Genomic DNA, 18,536 nt, shown 5'->3' on the forward strand with positions numbered 1-18,536 from the left:
AAGTACTGTCCTGTAGTTTTATTTGCAGGTATCCTGTTTTTATACCATCAAGTACCTGGATTACAGTCTGGACAGCCAAAGAAGATGTTGTACACAACATATTCTATTTAGGATAGAATTTAATTTAAACATCTATATGATGTGTGCATTACTTGAGTTGTTATTAACTGAGAAGGGTGTTACTTAACCAATAAGCATCATCCATCAGAAACATCGTAACTCTCCACTCTGAAGGAGAAGAGTCAAATGTGGCTGCTCATAAATGGCAAGACAGTCTCAACCACCCCCTTTTTCTACGAAAAATGACATTACTTTTCTCCCTCATTTAAAGGAATGCCTTTCACTTAGTTCTAGACAACCATGACAAAGGCACCTGCCGCATGTTTGAGATGGAGGAGAAAATCCTTTCATCCTCCTTCCTCTACAACAGCAGGGCAAGAGGTAGGTCTTTAGTATGGTGGAACAATGCTTTATCTACATGAATATATAATCTGGAATATTAGAAAGTGCAGAAGACAGTGGCGCGCATGCAAAAAGGGAAAACTTACAAGCTGGGTCTTTGTTTTTATGTTACAACCCCAGCAAAGAAAAGCAAGAAAAACATTACTTTTGACTGCTTCTGGTTCTGGTGAGCTGGAAGGAGGAACAGCTGCTGGTGGTTGTATATTCCTCTTCTCTGCTGGGACAGTGCTGGAAGGGGCTGGTGCTGTACTTAGGTTATCTGTCTCTGCTGGGTTGATTGTAAGCCTCACCACAGATTTGGATGTCTTCAGGAGACTAATAAACTGAATGATAAAGATAAAAGCCTATGAAAAGCGTAACTGGATTGTTCAGTTGCAAACCAAAAATAAAGCAGAGTAACAGTTCCACAAACTGGAGCTACTAGTCACAGTCCTGCAGGTTTTCTCGTAAGGAACAGAGAAAAATATTGATTTTTTTCTAAGCAACATTTTCCGTGAAACTTTTCCAAACTATACCAGGTGAGAATGCTGCAGTCTTTCAGTGGCTTCTCCAGACAAAATAATATATCTGTAGCAATTATTAGAAAAAAAAAAGTGTTGCCTTTTAATGCTGGGTGGAGCCAAATTCTGATCCCACAGAAGTCAATGCCAAAATATCTACTGAACTAAAGAAATGTGCAACTGTCATTCTGGAAGAAAAACCTGAAAATATTACCTCAATTATGGAAGGGAGAGAAAGACACTAGGGTACAACACAAAATCTAGTTCAAAGAGATACTGAAAATCCTTCAAAATCAATTGCCATCTTGCAGAAAAGACACCAAATCCTCTTGACACTTCACATTTAGGTAGTGCTATTTTCAGAAATCACTTACTCAATCTTTGTTCTTACAAAGCTTACCTACCCCTACCTCCTTACAGGCAACTTCACTATCTCTTACTTATTTACTGCCTCAGAGATAGCAGTACATCAGAGAGTAAGATTGATGCTCTCCTAATTGCCCTTTAACAAACAGAAAGTAATCTACTCATGCCTAAAGAATCACTTTTCTTGGTAGCAAGGCATGTGCTAGAAAAAAGGCCTTCTTGATTTACTACAGAACCCAAATTGAGTTTGCAGAGCTAGAAGCTAGAAATAAATCTTGTTATTTAGGAATGGAGACATTTTTCTCCAAAGGGTTGAAATACTATGCTTGGAATATAATGAGGCTGTTACTACAGACAGTTCCCATGGATAAGCACAGTTTATGACTTGATTTACCACGGATACAACTCACTCATGTAAATTTACACATATTAATTTTACTGGTTCTAATACTTTTAAAGTGGACTAGCTATGCAGAGTCATTATAAAGCAATAGTTCATGGCTTTTATCACACTAAGTGTCTCTCAGGCATCAGGTCTGAACCACAGGGAAAATAAAACCACATTCAAAGCAGAGATAGGAGGATTCATGTACTGCATTAATATAAAATAATAGTTGAGCTGTAAATTTAGGATTTAGCTTATTTTGCAGTAGTTTCCTTATCCAGACAGTGCCTGCAGATCTTTGGTTTTTTAGCTAGCTTTGAAAATGAAGTAAGAATATAGCCATGAGAACCTCACTAGTTTAAGACACAATCACCTCCTATATTAAGCAGTGTGCTTTCTGGAACATTCCTGACACTTCAGAAGCACCTTTTCTACAGGATATCCCACAACAATTTCATCATCCACTGCCAGAATCACATCTCCGACTTTGATACGTCCATCCTGGAAAAACATAAAATAAAAAATATGAACTACGGATGCTACTCCAAAAAACATTCTTCATTCCCTAATCAGATTTTAAACATTCTCACACCTTCGCAGCCGCACCATGATCTGTTAAGCTTTTAATAACTACTCCATTAGTTGTGTCTTCTTCACTAATGGCAATTCCAAAGCCTCCTTGATCCTGGGGCAAACAGAAAAATGCAAATGGTTAAGTACTGTGATATCAAAATGTTAGAATACATTCACTAAAGACTAGTGAAGCCTGCTGACTTACCAAGTCTGGTGTTTCACAATGCACCAATATTTTTGTTTTAAATGACTTCTGGAATAGATTCTGCCAACCTATAAACAGTATACTGACTACCAAGATAAATCTGAAACACTTTTAAATTCAAACTCACCCCTTTGAAACTTACAAGGTAAATTGTGATTCAGTTGTTACTTTAAACAATTAGGGCATTGATTTTACCTGAGGAACCATCAGTAAATGGTTCTCAAAAGTTCTGCAAATAGAACAAGAGAATACTTTTTCCAGAGACACAAAGCAATTGGCAAATCAAAAACAGTCCTGTCCATTCCCAAACAGGAACAGGAGATCTCTAGAAATCTCTTCACTGACTTCTTGTAACTAAGAGACTGTTTGCCATAAGAGGGACTGCCTTACAAAATTGAATGGCTACTGAATAAAAATGTGACTGTTATAGATTCAGTACATACCTTAGGAAGTTCCACATACTGAATATTTTTACATGAACTCAAGTCACAAAATGGACTTGGGTTTGCAACACTGAAATCAATCTAAGAGAAAAAGAAAAAGCAACTATATAAAACATTTTGCATCAAAACAACGTAGTGCACAAACATTTAAAGTCAATCTGCTCATTTCCTAGTTTCACTTAAACTTCTAAAACCCTGTTGATGGGAATGTTAGGCTTACTTCCTAGTGTAGAAGAATATAAAACGAAACAGAATCGATTACAGCTGTACTAAATTTAGCAACTTTACTAAAATCTCACTTGTTTTTCTATTGGGTTTCTTTCTCTTTTACTGTATTTCCTAAGCAGATAGGGTCCTCCTCTATCCAGAACAACGCTAGTATTTTGGTCAAATAAGAAAAACAAATATTTACCTCTTGGTGTTGAAGTGTGCCTGAAGTACACTGTGAAGCCTCTACTGACTTTGCAGGGCAAACAGCCATCTGATTTACTGCATCTTTGTTTCTGCAATACAGTCAGTTAAAGAATGTAGTAATAAGGTAATAGTACCGCCCCATATTTCTTAGGACAAGTTTAAGTCTGGTTCTTAGTTTCTGGCACTCACAAAACAAATATCAAAACAGAAAACTCGAAGATGTATTTAACGATTAGTAAGATTGTATCAAAAGCACATCTATGTTACCAAAATTAAAAATAACAAACATTGTGTGAAACTTGAGCACATTAAAAATTAAACCTTTTCAGCCAAACCTTTAACCAGAACTTACCTGATAAAGATTACTTTTACTTTAGATGGTGCACATTTGATTATTGAGGAAGCATGCTGATGAGTCCTTCCATAAAGGACTTGGTCATTTATCTAGATAAGGAAAGGTAGCAATTATTTACCAAAATATTTTAATTCCTTAAACTAATTTTTAAGCCTAAAAAGTCCATATCACTGGCTAAACAGCAACTGTATAAGAGAGTTATGTTACGTCCTGCTTTCACTCCCTTCTTCCAGTAAAAGTATTCACTATAGTTTGACTTCAGACTAACACTGTCACAGTGCTAAAAATGTCATTCTCTGAGTTATATTGGGTTAACTTGGCACATCACCTATTTTCACTTGCCATTGATCACTTCATGACTGATGAGGTGATTAAGCAGGGCCATGGGAAATTCTAACCATAACAAATAAATGAATTGCTTATATCCTGCAACGAGATTGCTATTATTTATTGAATCTCAGGCACTTTGCACCTCTGAGCCAGGCACTTTGTACACAGAAGTCTGAACACTGACACATTTAGCAGAGTTTTAAACTAGACTTGATGAGAAAGAGGGAAGGGAATGTATTTCTGTGTGTCGGAGAGGAACGAGGAAACACCAACACTTTGGGAAGCAGCAGAGAAACAACTCTAAATTGTCCCAAATGAACTAAGGAGGGTTCTTCTCAAAAGGTGAAGAGGTTGATAACCCAGCTTAAGTGCCTCTACACTAATATAGGCAGCATGCGTAACAAGCAAGAGAAACTGGAAATCAGTTGGTGGGATGAATCACACCACTGGGACACTTCAGTCAAGGGCTACAACCTTCTCAGAAAAGAAAGGGTGGGAAGGAGGGGCAGACATGTTGTGCTGTGTGTGATAGATTGTGAAGAGCTGCCTCAGAAACAGCCAAGAAATAGCTCAAGAGCCTGTGGGTAAAAATGAAGGACAGCATCAGCAAGGGACACCTTGTGGCTAGGGTCTGCCACAGGCTATGTGATCACAGCGAGCCTGCTGATTTCTTGCTTCAGATACAGAACTCATCGCGCTCACAAGCTCTCATCCTGATGGGGGATTTCAACCATCTTCATGTCTGCTGGAAAAGTGGTACAGCTGACTGCAAGCAATCCAGGAGACTCCTAAAGTGCATGAGGACAACTTCCTGGTCCAGGTATTGGACAAACCAACCAGAGAAGCAGAGTTACTGGATCTGATGCTCACCAGTGTGGATGAGCTCATTAGAGAGATTAAGACTGGAGTCAGCCTTGGCTGTAGAGACAACACCCTGGTTAAATAACTAATCCCAAGGAACATGGACTTGAAAAAGAGCGTAGCTGGAACTGACCCTGATCTTTAGAATAATGAACCTCCAGACATTTAAAGAATTAGTGGATGAGATTCCCTCAGAAACTGTCCTTAGGGACAGAGGACCTCACCAGAGCTGGCAGCTTTTTGAGGATTCTTCATCTCCATGTATAAGAAATCAAGCAAGGCAAGCTGGAAACCAGCATGGCTAAACAAGGATCTGCTCCTCAAACTGAGGAGTAAGAAAGACATGCACATCTAGTGGAACTAGGGACAGATGATATGGGAAGAGTACAGGGATATGATTGGGATGTGGGTAGAGATGGGTTGAGGAAAGCTAAGGCACAGATGCAATGGGCTTTGGCAAGGGATGCAAAGAGCTATCAGAAGGGATTCTATAAGGGGTCAGAAAAGAAAGGCCAAGGAGAGTGTACCGCCCTGACAAACAAGAAGGGCCAGCAGGTGGCAATGGACATGAAGAAGGGTGTGGAACTCAAAAGTTCTTCACCTCAGTCTTCAATTACAGTCTGGCTTCCCACAACTCTCAATCTACTGAACCTCTAGGTGGGGGAGGGGAAGCAAATTCTCTCCCGCTGTAAGCAAAAAGTAAGTTTGAGACCACTTGATGAATTCATATGAGAGGTAAAAATGATTTGCAGAAATATTTAATGGCTCTGAGTTCCACTTTGCAGAAGCTCCAGAGATTCGTCGTGTTATCCAAACCAATAGGATTGGACACACCTGCTCATCCATTCCAGCCTGGAGACTGGGTCTACATCAAGTGGTGGGACAGCAACCCCTTGCAAGCCAAGTGGAAGGGATCATTCCAAGTTTATATTTATTCCAAGAATAGGCACAAGTCAATGGGGCTTGATGATCTGGAATCCAGGTTCCTGAAGGAACTGGCTGATGTAGTTGCCAAGGCACTCTCCATCCTACTTAAGAAGTCATGGAAGTAAGGTCCCCAGTGAGTAGAAAACATAAAACATCACTCTAATTTCTTAAAAGTGTAGAAAGGAAGATCTAGGCAACCACAGACCACTGAGCCCCTTCTCTGTGCCTCGGAACACCATGGAGCAGATCCTCATGGAAGCAATGTTGTGGCACATAAAAGACAAGGAGGTCATCTGAGACAGGTAGCACAGCTTCACAAAGGATAAAACATGCCTGCCCAATCTGGCATCCTTCTTTGACAGAGCAACAGCAACGGCTGGCAAGGGAAGACCAACCAATGACATCAACCTAAGCCTCTGTAAGACCTTTGACAAAGGTCCACACCATATCCTTACCTTCAAATTAGAGATAGGCAGATTTGAAGGGTGAACTATTGGGTGGATAAGGAACTGGCTGGATGGAGGCAGGCATAGTGTTGTGGTCAATGGCTCTGTGTCCAGGTGGAGGCTGGTGACAAGTCTGTCCTGGGACCAGAGCTCTTTAATATCTTTATCAAGGAAAGAGATGAAGGGATCAAGTGCGCCCTCAGCAGATTTGCAGATGACACTAAGATGACTGATGTAGTTGACACAACATAAGGATGGGATACTATCTGGAAGGACCTGGACACACTTGTCAAGTGGGCCTGTGGGAATCTCATGAGATGCAACAAGTCCAATTACAAGGTCCTGCACCTGGGTTGGGGCAATCCAAGACAAGAGTACAGACTGGGAATAGAAGTCATTGAGAGCAGCCCTGCAGAGAAGGACTTTGGGATTCTTCTGAATGAAAATCTGGACATGAGCCAACACTATAGGCTTACAGCCCAGAAGGCCAATGACATCTTGGGCTGCATCCAAAGAGGTGTGACCAGAAGATCAAGGGAGGGGATTCTCCCCATCTAGTCTAACCACATGAGACTCTACCTCTAGTCATGGAGTTCTCAGCACAAGAAAGATGTGGATCTCTCAGAGCAGCTCTACAGGAGGGCCATGAATATGACCAAAGGGCTAGGGCACCTCTCCTGAGAAGACAGGCTGAGAGAGTTGTGGCTGTTTAGCCTGGAGAAGAGAAAGCTCTGGGGAGACTTCATTTCAGCCTTCCAGAACCTAAATGGGGCTTACAAAAAAAGAGGAAGAGTAACTTTTTATGTGGGCAATAGGGATATGACAAGAGGCAATGGTTTTAAATGGAAAGTTTTAGATTAGACGTCAGGAAAAAACTCTTTATCCAGAGGATAGTGAGGCACTGGAACAGGTTGCCCAGAAAAGCTGTGAATGCTCCATCCCTGGGAAGTGTTCAAGGTCAGATTGAATGGGACCTGAGCAATTTGATTTAGTGGTTGGCAACTCAGGCCATTGAGGGAGACTTTGAAGTAGATGATCCTTAAGGTCTCTTCCAACCCAAGCCATTCTACGATTCCACACTTGCTATCTGAAGATGTGACCTGGCAATCTTTTTCCATTTGGCAGAGCAGACTCACTATAACACCTTGAAGCACCCATGATTCAGATAGGAGAGGAGCTGTCAGTGTGAATTTACAGACTAAGGCCATTACTTGCTTGCATTTTATTAGTTGCATTTTTTGTTGAAAATGGAAAACCACAGTGCTGAAGTTCACTCAAGAAAAGAGAAATTATTGAAGGACAATTTGGACCTACACAAAGGGAAAGTAATACGCATTGACACAGCAGTGAGCAACAGATGCAAGACACTGTACAGAGGGCTGAGCATAACAGCAACCACCTCCTATGCAGGGTGTGTCCACCAGGCATGTCACAGGGGTCTTGAGCCCTGTCATTTACACTGGAGTTGACAATCCAAATGCAGCACTCCCTGCAGTGTTGGCCACAGGCTTGTGAAAAATATATGGTCAGGCTGCCAAGTGGGGTGATGGGACATGGCCCCCAACAGCTGCTGGACAGCTGCTTGGGAATATAGGGAGCAAGCTCAGATGTCTCCTCTCAGAAGAGGTTGAGGCAATTTCTTAGCATTAGTCTGCAAGTTTACAGTGTGGACAGTAAGCAAGAAATCACAGGATGTCAGATTCAGACAGGTGCGTTTCAATGTGTTTTCAGAATATTCCAGCTCTTCAACACCAGGATTTTAAAAACAGATGTTTCAAGAGAACTGTCTCACAACACTGGAGTCTGCAACAAAGTTCTCTCCTTGAGGCTTGGTCCACAGTGCCACAAATCCCTTAATTTCTTTCCTAGTCTGCAACTTCTACCCTATATAATTTACTTTCTCAATGTCTACCTCAAGCTTTGTTCAGATTCACCATTCCCTCTCTGAACCGTTTCCCCACTACCTCCTCAAACACCTCCACACATAGCTTTGAAGTTACACAAAGCATTTCTGTGAGGGTCATGTTACCTACTGCTACCAGAAAGGGAAGAGCTATAGTAGGGTATACACCTGCAAGTATCATCAACTGGGCTGTGGGAATATAGAAATACAGTTTTCGCTCACATATGTACTGGAAATGTTAGTTGCATGTTCAGTGGTTCGGTCCCTCCACTAGAAAATAGCACCCAAACACGTCATGAGTTAGAAGTCCATAATAAAAACAGGTATGTTCCTGTTTCCCCAATTTAATTTCCACATTCTGTGTTGCACAATAGAAAAATATTCTGCTATTATTCCACTTCTAGTAAACAGAGAACTAATTAGAAAGTCTGGAGTACTCCACAGATGGACGGACTGGAGGACTTCAATATTTTTAATGATCTGCAATTCACTGCCATTCCAAACATCTCCATAACTCAGAAACTCCTGTTGTCCCACATTTTTATTCAACACACCTTCATTCAGAATCGCTGAATCTTCTGAGTTAGAAGGGACCCACAAGGATCATTGAGTCCAACTCTTAAATGAATGGTGCATACAGGGCTCTAACCCAAAACTTGGTGTTATTAGCACCAAACTCTACCATAATCAGGAAAAAAACTGCTACAACTATTTGGCATACATCAGAAGGAAAATTTGACAGCATAGAGATATGAACTTGGATAAATTTGGGATTTCAAAATCCACCGAAAAACATATATATTTCAGCAAGAAATCTGGTCTTTGAAATCAGTACATTTGGCTTTCAGTATAAATTGTAAAAACTCACCTCTAGCAGCTCATCTGCAATCTGTAACCTGCCATCTTTTCCAGCTGCTCCATTTGGATCAATTCCCACTATAAAGACACTCATCCTGGATCGGTCTTTGTTACCAGCAAGACTAAGTCCCAGACCTGTCTTTCCTTTTTCCAGCTCAATCATGTATAACTCTCCTGGTAGATTTCCATAGCGCTGCATGATCTTTTCTAAATGTAAAAGTGTGGGTAGGAGAGGTTGGATTTACATTAGAAAGTTTCACAAGTCACCTAGAGAGTCAAGATCAGTGCTCAGTGGGCAGCCTCTGACAGAAGAAGCCCACAATGGATGTTGAAATTTTCAGTGTAAACCACACCTTCTTTTAAGCTAAGCCTTAGGTGATTTATAATAATATTTCTAGCTTTTTGTTTTCCTTATAATTTCAGAAAATATTATAAATTTTCTTAAAAATTAAATTTCATACACACAATAAGTAATCTTCTCTCCAGTAACACCTTCAGGTAACAGAAACTATAACACTGATTACTGCCATCAGTTACCTGGAGTACAATGGAATTCTTCAAGTATTCCTACATTGAATTTGGGCCATGGAGGAAAAACAAGACTGCAGTGCAATGAAGAAAAAGAAATGAGTTTTATATTTTTCCATGTGCATCTGACCAAGCACAACTAAAACAGCAACCCTTAACACCCAAACCACGATGCACATGAGAAAGAAGCAGTTCAAACTGGATGTCCCTACATCTGTGTCTTATACAGTGCAATTTTAATACTGAGTATTTCAAATATTATCACACAGAAAAAACTTACTCCAGCTGTAACCAAACTCATCCTCCTTCTCCACATCTTCTGGGACTCTGATAGAAGATGGCTGTGCAACATCACAGCTCATTCCTGAAAACGCTGAAGGAGGGGGCAGAGGCAAGTTACAAAGCGAAGTCTTTTCTGGTTCTACATCTGACTGACCAAATGCCTGTGGAGGACAAGAAAAATGCAATGGCTAAGAAGATGCAAACTCTATGTAGGGCAAACTAGTATGCAAAAATGTCAAAATGGCAATGACTACAGCTTCAAAGTTTCAATACCAAGCAGCTCAAACTCTAAATTAGTAACACACAGAAAGGCAGAAAGAGATCAAAGACAGAAACAAACACCAGGCAAGGTAAGAGAGAACATCACTCCAAAATGTATCTGGAAGCAAACAACTCACAGTAAAGGCCCAATTCAGTAAAGTTTTATGTGCCACTTTTTGTTTCAGAAAAAGCCTCTTAAGAAGACTCAAGTGCTTTTGTTTTAATGCCAGATTTGTAAAAGACTTACAACCAATTTTATTTTTAAAAGTCATCACATATAATTTCCTCCCATCATATGCTTTGCAAGCCAAATACAAGGAAAGAGAAAGGAAACAAAAAACCAGGTACTTTCAAAAATACCTACAGGAAAAAGAAATAACTGGCATATGAACTGATAGAACAGTTAAAAACCAAAATTAAACAGATGATAACTGAAGAAATCCATAGTGACTGGACCTTTTCAGTCTCATTTACTAGCTTCCTATAAGCCGCACAGAGGAGATCAAACAAAGGAGGATAAAGATTAAATCACAAGAGACAAATACTTTTTCTCTTGACGTGCTCTAACCATATTCACAAAAAGTTAAGAGGTATAAACACATGACTACTGCAATATAATGGTTAAATGCTCAAATCCACAGTCTTGTAAGCTTCCATACAAGACAGTTTCCTTGAGGAATGTGGACTCTGATCAGGGATTTCACATGTGAAATTTGTATAATTTTGCCTTGTTTAGGGTAAATATGTAAGCAAGAAACTTCTGTCTGAATGCCATCACTCCGAAGCTTATGCATGCTCAAGAGACCTGGATACTTGGCAGATCAGCTACTGAAGTAAACAAGAATTTCAAATGAAAAACAAGTCTTTTTCCAACACTGAAATTTTCAGGTGTGCTGCCCTAGATTCATAACCCTGTTCTCATCCTTTCAGTTCTCACTACCTCCATCAGCAAATTTGAAGACAGTATCTCAGATGGTGTCTTTAGGTGCAAAAACCCCTCAGGTAATCTCTCCATAAGAGCAACAGTGAAATGAATAACAACATACACCTTGGAAGACTTTATCAGCTTTAAAACTGAAGGTGTTGAGAAACGTAGAAAGTTACTAATTTAGTAATTCCAAAATTTAAGAAAGGTCCCATGTCTAAACAAAAATGACATACCTTCACTCTATAACTCCAAAGATAAAAAGAAATTGTAAATGCCCTATTTCAGTTCTCTCATTCTGCTTCTGCTTGAAAAAGATTTTCCTTTCATTTAGGAACTTGTTCTAGGAACTTAACTAAGAAGTATCAAAAGTGTGGGAAGTTTTAATGTGACACCCAAGCCAATGATTTTTATAAAGATTTTTATAAACATATAAGTGTTATATGACTTTTTGTATCATTAGTCATATTGCACCATGCTTCAAATCTAAGACAATGTCATCTCCTAAGATGATACCAAACATCCCTAAACTGAAGCAACAAAATTCTAGGAAAGACATTGTCACCTACCAGAATCAGAGTAGAAACACTACCTAGTAACATTAAAAGTTATTTTACATAATCAAAAATTCCTGTGTCCACCAAGAAGAAAGCTGGTGATAGACCTCCACATCAAGGAGGGGCAAAAGAGAGAGTACTTTTAGAAACACTCTTTTTTCAGAGTTCTTCCGACAGTTTTACTAAAGCTAAATAATATCCTGAAAAAATTAGGAAGCACAGTGTTGTGGTGGGCTGACCCTGGCTGGAGGCCAGGTGCCCACCAAAGCTACTCTATCACTCCCTTCTTCAGCTGGACAGGGGAGAAAAAATATGACAAAAGTCACCCCATAGCCTCCCCAGCTACCATAATCTTGCAAGACAAATGCAATACAAGTGTGGGATTAAACCAGATCAGCAAAACTTAGTCTCTATGTTTTAAAACCAAAATTAGCATATTACTTTAGAGTTACTCTTTGTAAGTGACAGTGTCCAAGAACAGCAAAATTAAAGAAAACATGACTAAAATAAAGGAACAAAATATTGGTGTCAAGGATCTCTGGGAGATCTGTAAGGTGTGGATGTAGGGTTACATCCTGTCAGATTAGCACTTATTAACTGCAGCCAACATAATATGATTGACAAAAAAATGCATCTTTCCTGTACCACTGTACACGCATAACAATGTAACATAACCTAAACTTTTCTGATGTTTAAGGAAATGCTGATACCAAAGTGGAAGCAAGGCGCCCTTGTAGGTGGGTAAAAACTGTGCTACAATGCCATTTGGGTGGAGGGGAACATGTCCTGCTTCCAGAACTCAGCCTGACACATCACATTTCAACAGCCAGAAGAAGAAGCCGGCCCCCACAGTTTATACACACATAAGACTTTTGCTCCCTGAATCGGGCAATGCACAAAAATCCTAGAAGGCTTTAACTCATGAAATACTTTCAGTGGGTCACACCGCAGTATTTCATTTAAAATGCAAAGCATCCAACAGTTGCTGAACCCATTCAACTATGAGGGTCACTCTGATCACAGCCAAGCAAGTATTGAAAATGACAGCAAGTCTGGAGCTTGAAAAAATGAAGGCACAGGTGGAGGAAGAAGCAGTACTCCAGAAGGTATCACAGGCCATGTACAAATGTACAGCACACATACAGTAGGACCAACTGATGGGAATTAAGACAAACCTTGAATGGTGTGGGAGCAAAAGGGTTAGTTGGGGAACAACGGAAGGTTACCCTAACTGGATTCGATACCTCCTACAGTAACAGAAAACAGCAATCCACATGTTACAGCACCTTTGGCAATACACAGTACTATTAACCAATAACTCATTTTCAATTACAGATTCATTTAACTAATTGCAGCAACTTTATTAACTCAATTTATAAATGGACAAAAGTATTTAAGGGTTTACTGAGGACCCTGATTCATCAAAGTTTCTCACTGTACATGAACCTGTGTTCAGAAAAGGATGGAGATGACAGAAGACCATTCTTATATCAATGCTAAAAAAGGAATTATGCAGAAACTGCAGCATCATCAGGTTGTCTTTTAAAATACGTGCAATTTTTTTCAGAAATACTTTTGAAAATATAGAAAACACGAGTCATCATTTATGTTATACGTCTACTCCCTTTCCTCAGAACTGTAACAAACACAAAAAGAGATTTCAAAACACACATGCAATTATACACCACATATCATATCATAAGTGTTTGTTGCACATTCAATATTTTTGACAATATGTGAAAATAGACAAAGGGCACAATCACTTCCAAGATGCAAAAGCAGATAGAAATTATTTTATTAAATCAAAAATGCATGCACACTAGGATTAAGCTTTTTTTATTAACATGTTAGAGATTAACTCTGTTCCCATTGAGAACAACATGCAGTAAGTAAGCACTAGCCACAAAAAAAAATCTAACTTTTTGGTATTTCCAAAGACATCAGCATTCTATTCACAGTGCATTAAAAGAATTTTCAAGAAGCACAGGGAAAATATTTTCATGAAGCATCATAAAAAAAAGCTGCCAGTTTTTTTTTTTTTTCATGCAAAAATAAAAGAGAGATATCAAGGCTGGAAAGTCATAACCACAAAAAACCAAAAAAGAAGTACATAGCAGCAAAATACCTTACACTGATAAGACAGTTACACTTGGTTGGTATTTTAACATATACCACAGGGACTGATCTTATAACTAAAAACCTACTCCTTTGGTAGCTCTGAATAGATCAGATTTTGTGGCTATGATTAATGGAGCTGGCATTTTTTAATTTCTCCATAACTGTTCTGTGTATATGCATGTCTGTGTCTTTTAAATTCACTATATAGAATTCTCAAGCTCGGTAGCATAGCATTTAACTCAAACTGGTATGAAAGAAATTAAATGTAGAGAGACAGTAATGAGAAAGAAGCACACATAGGATGTTTGGTGAATGAAAAGATAGTGTGTCATCATCCAACCTTAGCAGTGTTGAACTGAGAAGAATCAGCAAATGGGTTAGTGCTGCTGAAGACAGCTGGCCTACAGAAAACACTGTTCTGCGGGAAAGGCAGGGAAGGGTTCTAAAAGGAAAGCATAATCGAAACTAAGCAAAAAAAAATTTAAACAAATTATTTTCACTCATGAAGCAAAACACATTTATTTAGTTGTTTGGGCTAACCAAACAGGGTCCACTTTCTGCACTTTGCAACAGATATGTGAAGCTGGGCAAAACTGTATTTGCCCTGTGTTTCTGGCAGCAGAGAGGAAAAGCACCAATCCTCATACCTGTTCTAGACCACAGAGTACATCAAGTGCAGAATTGCACAGCATTTATGTGCTGTGATATTTGTACAATTTTGTCCAAACATCTCAGCATATGGGACACTCTCACACATTAATTAATTGAAAAAATTGTGGATTTCTGGGTTAGGATGAACACAATTATCTCTAATAATGTAGTAGATTTAGTTTTATTTTGAAAACCACAGATTCTCATAATTTGATTAACTTCTGTGGTAACACACTTTATTTTGGAGAAGTGAGGGTTTAGTAACATCAGGCATCTCTAAGCAGATTTCATATCTAATAATAATTTTTACATAACACTTTGTATACGTGCACATGCATGTAGAATTGCCTGAATCTATACTTTATTGAAACTAAATACTCTGGTCTTCCCCTGAAGCAAGGGACTTTCTCATTATTATTTAACAGAAAAGGAGTTTACACATTTAGATCAAATAAAAGAATATCATTTGACCATTTATATTCCCTATGCAGTTTTTGTACTGTGTTCTATTTTGAGATCAGAATCTCCTAAATAAGGAGGAAACGGCTCTGATTTCAAATAGTATGTTGGAAATATACTGTGTATACCTAGAAGTAATTTCTACACTATGAATATCCAGCTGGAAATTACCACTAAGTCTTGGGGCTGTAAGTTTAACACTCCTGAAAAATAGTACGGACAGAAATGTGAAAACTTTCCAGGATCATTTATATCAAGAGTAATTTAATCCAAATATACGGTGCTGTTTCAAAAATTTCTTAATGCATTTGTTTTTTTAAATTCTTCCAAAAATAGTAAACACAGCCCTACAACATTTATTATCAAATACCATGTTGCAAAAAAGTAATGCAATTTGCTAAGACAACATATGTCTTGGCTCTAGTGTATCTTCAGCAGTGACAAATAATGCCATGAATGACCGAGGTGTCTTCATGGGCAAGTCACTCAAAGTCAACAGGCTGTTTCCCTAGGGTACAACAAGATTTTCTGTGAATGTGATTCACAGTTGATTTTTAATTTTATAAAGAGAAATTAGTGAAAAGTAATTTGTTACTGTAATCATCCTATTACACTTTAAAAATACAATTCATCTGCAAAGAACTTTAAAATGTATCTTGTTGAAATTTTAGGTAACTAAAATAAACATCACAAACATTTCATATAACAACAGTAAAATTCTAGTAAAACAGGAAACAAAAGATCAGCTACAGTCATTCAAAATTTTGCCTTTTTTATTTTGTCATGATGGCGTAGCTCCTAAAATACTAGCCCTAATATTAATCCATGCAAGAGCATTGTATTAATACGGAATGATTACTGTGATAAAATATGGAGCATTTGAATTTGCCTGAACAGTTCAGTCTAGCATACTTTCTTGTGCAGTCTAGGACAAGAAAAACAAATGCTAAAATAAAGGGAATTTCCTCTTTAACTATTTTTTAAATTCAAATAAAGCCTCAAGTAACAGGATTTTTCTTTGTTTTTTCCTTTTTTTAACTAACTTCTGTTCAGAATTTTATCAATGTGTCCAAGATGCTAAGTTATCAGGAACTAGCTAGCATTTCATCCAGCATAATGCTGTAACACTACTATGGGACCATAATCACAGTCATATATTGTTTCTTACTCAGAAATACACAGAGGGGTATTAGTATGAAACACACACTCAATGGGTAACTCCTTAATAGCAAAACTATCACTATCTTTTCACAGTCCACGTGCATTATTTGGGCTATTCTGGAGTATACACAGGATCTCTAACTACTAAACCTGAATGAATACAACAAAAGGGAAGAAATGGACTCATTAACTACCTGTCACTTTAAACTGACTGCCTGGTTAAATACATAGTGGTACCATAACAATTATAGCTCACGTATGCAGGTAGCTAGCTATTTAGGTGACCGGACATGAATGAAAGCAGGAAATTCCCTTATAAGATCTTACTATAAAGTACAAATGTCACTTTCAAAAGATGAAAATAATAAATATAATGCCATTTATGAAGATCACAACATAATGTACGGGTACAGGAAGAGCATTTGCAATGTTTCTGCTTACAGAGAAACAAGAGTTTGTTAGTACAGTCAAAAAATAACCAAAGCTTAATCTGAAAACAGAGAATAAAGAACTACAACCAAAACCAGCAAAGGAGCATTCTCTAAATAAAAGTTGTGATAAAGTAATGGCATCACTTCCATACCAATGGGCCTAAACATTCAGGAGTGGCAATTCTTTTCACATCACAGCAAATGCAAAAGCCTTACTTTAGTAGCTTCAGTATCAATAATCAACATTCAGTAGAGCTTTTTCATGCAACTTTACCTTAGATGACTGACGATAAAATGGGTTAGTAGTTTTCTGCCCACAGGGAGCAGAAGCTGAAGGAGGGCTATAAAGAGACTCTGGCTGGAGAACAAGAATTATGAGACAACTAGTAAATAAACATGCAGCTTACACAGACTCCACAATGAGGAAGTTTAGTTTCTAGTGATGCAAGCAACTTATATTAAAGCTCAGTAGCTTTTGTCTGCAATGTCCATGCAGCTTAGTGACGGAAAACTTCCGTGTACTTCTAGGTCCTTTCATTAACGTCCAAGGAATTTTTTAACAGGTGCTGTATTTCTGCATGCGCTCCTCAGACATGCTGTCAATCTCTAAGAGTTGGTTTTAGTTAGACTCCTACTCTGCCCCCCAACAAATTATCTTTCTTGAGGCTTTTCAAAATAGTTTGAGGACGGCGTGCTGGAGGGTATTTCCAAATCCAAATCGATTTCATTCTAAATGGAAATAATACTTAAATCAAATCTTTGTTCCTGAAATAGTTGAGATGGCACTTTCAGGATTAAATATCCCATTCCCAAACACCACCATCTTGAACATTTGCTTCATCTATTACTATGAATTACATCTCTTTTCACATTCTTTATGCTTACCCTTGGTCTGCTTATAATGCTCTGTACCATAAAGACTACAGGATTGCCTGCCTTCCGTATGGCTTCCACAGCTTGTTCGTGGCTGGCATCTCTGAGGTCAATTCCATCCACCTGTAATTGGAAGACCCCATCTTAACAGTGCAAGAAGCTACAAATGTCATGAGTCAGTTTTGAGTTTTGGTTAGGAAACTTCGACTAAAACCCAAACCTCTGTTTTTAGTGGAAACCTTTCTCCTGACGTGGCCTGAGGTCCCACACACACAGGTTTGGTATTTCCAAGAGAACTGATAGGACAATAAATAAATATTCTCCTATTCCTCTGTTTTAAAAACAGGATTTTCAACATTTTTAGTTCAGGCTCCACAAGTTTTCCCCCAGGCAATGTAACAGAAGAGATATGATAATCTGAAGAGAGTGGTAGTGTTTACCAAATACTGCTTCCTGCAAATCTCATCTTAAGAAAAAACTATTTACCCAGGACTTTAAAAACTATTACCCAGGATTTAAAAACCCAGATTTAAAAACTAAAACTTGTTAGGTGCTGGAGAGTCTTTAATGATGAGGTATTATGCTGGTACAGTGTACTTTTTTCTTTTGTTTTCTTTTTTTTTTTTTAGAGCAAGATAAGATCAATTTTAGGTTCAAGACAATTTCTTCAGAAGTTAAATTTTTAGGTCAGAGCTGAAAAACTAATGGCTTCTAGAAGAGGGCATTTACAAAGGATGGCTAATTTGTGCCTGGCCATTTTTGTGCCTGGTCGTTTTCTTTCATGTCTGTATATGCGTGGGTGTGTAACGCAATTTGTCCTGATATCCAGGTAAGAACAATGTTAAGGTGAGGTTAGTATCAGTAAAGTATTCTCACAATGACCACAATAAAAGCTAGAAGCTAACACAGAAAGGTTATTTGTTAGTGGCAATTCTAGCACACAAAGTTATATGGTGAGGATTACCTCAACAACTTTTTAATTTTCTAACTCAAACTTAACCATCCAATGCAAATAAGAGAGCACAAAAACAATCTGAGAGAAATTCTAAACCTACAAGGAACTGATCAAAAACAATACCACTCTCCAACTTCCCATGTCTGAAAAACTGTACACACTACAGAGATCAAGTTTACATATGCCACAACATGAGAAACTGAAACAGTCCATTCAGAAACAGTCACATTAACACAACATTTTGATTTCACTCACCCATTCCAGCTTCTGCCAGCATCACTACCAGAAACAACTGCACTCATAAAAA

The 18,536-nt window shown here is 38.4% G+C and overlaps 1 protein-coding gene across 12 annotated transcripts in view; it reads right to left on the minus strand.

Moving 5' to 3' along the window:
* The window catches only part of MPDZ (multiple PDZ domain crumbs cell polarity complex component), a 100,280-nt gene that overhangs the window by 20,195 nt on the left and 61,549 nt on the right, over nucleotides 1-18,536 (minus strand). For 9 of the 12 annotated variants that reach the window (XM_069000801.1, XM_069000802.1, XM_069000800.1 and 6 more), the window contains 9 exons: nucleotides 17,287-17,397; nucleotides 9,837-9,999; nucleotides 9,039-9,235; nucleotides 3,701-3,792; nucleotides 3,347-3,437; nucleotides 2,935-3,015; nucleotides 2,306-2,398; nucleotides 2,140-2,214; nucleotides 608-785 (listed from right to left, as the gene is read on the minus strand). In XM_069000801.1, the coding sequence (XP_068856902.1) occupies nucleotides 608-785; nucleotides 2,140-2,214; nucleotides 2,306-2,398; nucleotides 2,935-3,015; nucleotides 3,347-3,437; nucleotides 3,701-3,792; nucleotides 9,039-9,235; nucleotides 9,837-9,999; nucleotides 17,287-17,397 (1,081 nt within the window). The remainder of the gene's footprint in view (nucleotides 1-607; nucleotides 786-2,139; nucleotides 2,215-2,305; nucleotides 2,399-2,934; nucleotides 3,016-3,346; nucleotides 3,438-3,700; nucleotides 3,793-9,038; nucleotides 9,236-9,836; nucleotides 10,000-17,286; nucleotides 17,398-18,536) is intronic. The other 3 variants (XM_069000806.1, XM_069000809.1, XM_069000812.1) reach the window with 1 other exon arrangement.

This window comes from Aphelocoma coerulescens, assembly GCF_041296385.1.
Source record: "Aphelocoma coerulescens isolate FSJ_1873_10779 chromosome Z unlocalized genomic scaffold, UR_Acoe_1.0 ChrZ, whole genome shotgun sequence".
NCBI lineage: Eukaryota > Metazoa > Chordata > Aves > Passeriformes > Corvidae > Aphelocoma > Aphelocoma coerulescens.